Source organism: Frankliniella occidentalis, unplaced genomic scaffold, assembly GCF_000697945.3.
Source record: "Frankliniella occidentalis isolate FOCC.00 unplaced genomic scaffold, Focc_3.1 Scaffold544, whole genome shotgun sequence".
Lineage (NCBI taxonomy): Eukaryota > Metazoa > Arthropoda > Insecta > Thysanoptera > Thripidae > Frankliniella > Frankliniella occidentalis.
The window spans coordinates 76,658-79,952 of NW_026267660.1; the positions used below are offsets into that span (position 1 = coordinate 76,658).

At 63.0% G+C, this 3,295-nt stretch overlaps 1 protein-coding gene across 1 annotated transcript in view; it reads left to right on the forward strand.

Moving 5' to 3' along the window:
• The window catches only part of LOC113218361 (probable sodium/potassium/calcium exchanger CG1090), a 20,576-nt gene that overhangs the window by 12,196 nt on the left and 5,085 nt on the right, over window positions 1–3,295 (forward strand). Inside the window, exons 3-4 of the mRNA XM_052275213.1 lie at window positions 1,815–2,169; window positions 2,247–2,414. Of these exons, the coding sequence (XP_052131173.1) occupies window positions 1,815–2,169; window positions 2,247–2,414 (523 nt within the window). The remainder of the gene's footprint in view (window positions 1–1,814; window positions 2,170–2,246; window positions 2,415–3,295) is intronic.

Here is a 3,295-nt window from a genome sequence, read left to right on the forward strand (position 1 = left end):
CCCAGTCATTATTGGGGAAAGGGGGGGGGGCAGGGTATCACGTTGACATCTTAATTGCCTTCGTTTCTTTGCACTCTGCGGACTCCGCACACGGTCGGCGAGTGCTCCGGCCCGGCCGCTGCCGCCGGGGGACCATAGCCGGCCTCACGCCCGCTATTGATCACCCCGCCCGCCCGCCGCGCCCCACCGCACCCCACCACACCCCACCGCACCACGCCGCACCACGCCTCCGCCCCGCCCCAACTCGTCCTGCAGGATGACTGTGTCGTCCACCGCAAACGCTGCGTTAAGCCGTGTGGCCGAGTGGGGGGGAACGGCAACAGCCCTTATTTCGTCATTTTCTTTTCTTTTTATTTCCCCCCGTTATCCTCTCCTTATCCCCCCCCGGGCCGCGTGCTCACCAGACCGTGAGGGATGACAGACATCCCCACGGCTGCGCGCGGGCTGCGCCGCCCCCCTCCCGTATCCCCCGCGCTCCCTCCCCACCGCCAGAGAGTCTAAAGCACAAGTTGGCGCCTGGCTGGAGGGAGAGCCGACCGCAAGTCTTTCGCACAGCCAGATAAAACTGGATAAAACGCGTGGGCTGAATTTATTTTCGTTTGGGAAAAGACCCGAAAGTAGACGCGTGTGGTGAGACCGCAAAGTGGTGACGTCTGCGATACTATTGCGCGTGCGCTTAGGCCTAGAGAGCGGGTGCACGGTGAAAAAATAATAATCTTGGATTTCAAGGTTATTTTGTGAATCTCAAGGACGGGTGGATAATTTCAATATCGACCCTTGAAATCCCAGAATCTGCCTTAAAACCATCTGCTTCCAAGGGAAAGCCTTGGAATTTTTGGTCCAATCTGCAAGGGGTTGTCTAGGATTACCAGACGAAAATTCGCAGCAGCGATGTCTATTTTTTTCCGGTTGCACTATATCGGATTCAATTGCACGGGGCGAGAAGGCGCCATGCATGGCAAGCGACAATAGGCAAGCCCGCCCGCACGCCTGAATCCGGTACAGTATAACTAGAAAGAATTTGACGATGCAGAGATCACCCTCCACGCACATCAACAACTTTGACAAAAGTATAAACAGAGACAGTCTTGTGGACTGTCTAAAAATCTTTCTCTTAGGCAGCGGGGTATAAGGGTGGCGGTGGTTGAGCTTTCGCATGCGCTTTTATAACCCACATGATGGGGCGCGCGGGCCCAGGCGGGGAGGCGGGTGGCTTCGACATAAAGAGGGTCATCCCCACCTCTCGTGGCCCGTCGCGGCGCGCCCTTCGCCCTGCTGACTTGGGTCCTCGACTTCAAGTCCCTCCTCTCCAGGGGGGCGCGGGCTGCAAGGGGCCATGGCGCCGTCGCTGCTGCTGCTGCCCTATATACAGGGCGTTATCCGACGGGCTCCCCCCCCCCTCTATACTGCAAGGCGGGCCCGTCTGGTTAGAGTCCCCCCCCCCCTCAGTTGGATGATTCGACTAGGCACTGCCCCTAGCCCCCCCCCCCCACACACACACCGACACGTACTACACAGAGACAGCCGTGGCCTAGGCCAGGCCTAGATCCAGCGGGCCGCGAAATGAAATGCTGACGGGGGAAGGGGGGGAGGGGGGAGGGGGATAACCCGCAGCAGGGAATGAGCTCAGGCCGGGTCTGCCTCCTCGCGCGAGACGTAAAAGAAATGAGTCGAAATCAATTAAAAGACACCATCACACAATCCCCACCCCCCACCCCCATTGGGACTGTGGCGCCGCGGCGCCCACGCAGCGCTTTCGCAAGCAGGGGAACCCGATTCTCTTTGTCAACCGGGCGTCGTTCCTTTTGTTGCAGAGGACGGCGGCACCGGTCTCGCCGACGGCCGAGTCGGTGCGGGTGACGAGGTCCCCGACGACGACGGTGGAGGCGGCGGGCGGCGGCGGCGGCAAGAAGCAGACGGGGGCCAAGGGTGGCACCACCACGCCCTCGCCGCCGGCCCCCACGCTGCACTCGCACCCGACCTGGCGCCCCAAGCGCGCCAACTGCACGCCGCCGGCCATCGAACAGTTCCCGGACCCGCTGATCGGGCCGTCGGCGCGCCGGCACGGCGGCCTCATCATCCACCTGTTCCTGGCCGTGTACACGTTCATCGGGCTGGCCATCGTGTGCGACGACTACTTCGTCGCGTCTCTGGACCGCATCTGTGAAGGTGAGTGGGGACGCTGCCGGGCCCCCGCCGCGACCCCCATCTGTACGGGCCTAACCGACTCGGACGCGGCTTTGCAGAGCTAAAACTCTCCCCGGACGTGGCCGGCGCCACGTTTATGGCCGCCGGGTCGTCCGCGCCGGAGCTGGCCACCGTCGTCATCGGCGTGTTCTTCGCCAAGGACGACATCGGCGTCTCTGGCGTCATCGGCTCCGCCGTCTTCAACATCATGTTCGTCATCTCGGTGAGTCTTTTTGCCGCTGTGCCGGGCGCGTGCGCGCGCAGGCCCGCGGCGAGTTGATGGGGGAGGGGGGATGCCGTCTGCCGCCACCGCCGCGGTCCCACGGGGACGACACTTGATTGCGTTGAAAATTGAGAGGCTTATTCGTCGGGAGAGGCCGCTTTATTCTCCCCCCCCCCCTTACCTCCTCCTCCTGCAGACTTTCGTTTGCGACTCCCCCCTTTGCCGCGGTGCCAGCGCTGCTGCTCTCTTTTCTTTCTTCTATTTGCCCCCCCCCCCTTCCCGGCCCTAGCTGGTCCGTTGATCGCGTTACGTTACCCCTTCTCATCCCCCACCCTCTGCCCCTACCCCACGCCATGGCGGGGGGCTCTCCATGGCGACCCGCCCCCCTGGGAAGAGGGGGGGGGGGGGCCTGGAGTCCCATGGCAGCGAGGCCAAACAATGCTCCCCAGCTTCCCTTGGAGCGGCCTAAAGCCTGGGGTGGGGCGGCCCGGGCGGCCTGGCTGGAGCAGCTGGAGCCAGCCGGTCTGGCAGTGAATGATGTCACTGAGCCCACCTCTCTGCCCACCTCCCTACCCTTACCCCAAACTTCCTCTCCCGGGTCGCCGTCAGACGGCGTGTCACCGGTGTCACCCGCGCCGTGCCCGGGCTCTCGCTCAGAGCTGCCGATGTACTACAACGTGGTACGCCCTTCAACGACAAGTCAAGCGAGGCAAGCACGCTGGGCTGCCGTGCAAGTTTTAGCTTGTCCTCTTCGCGCACGACGCTCCCCGTCGATGACGCCCGCCCCTTCGCGTGCATCCCCTTGCACCCCATGGTCCTCCTCGGGCTACCTGAGCTCGCTTGAGCATGCCCAGACATGCACGCGGAGGCTGTACTCGAGGGGGG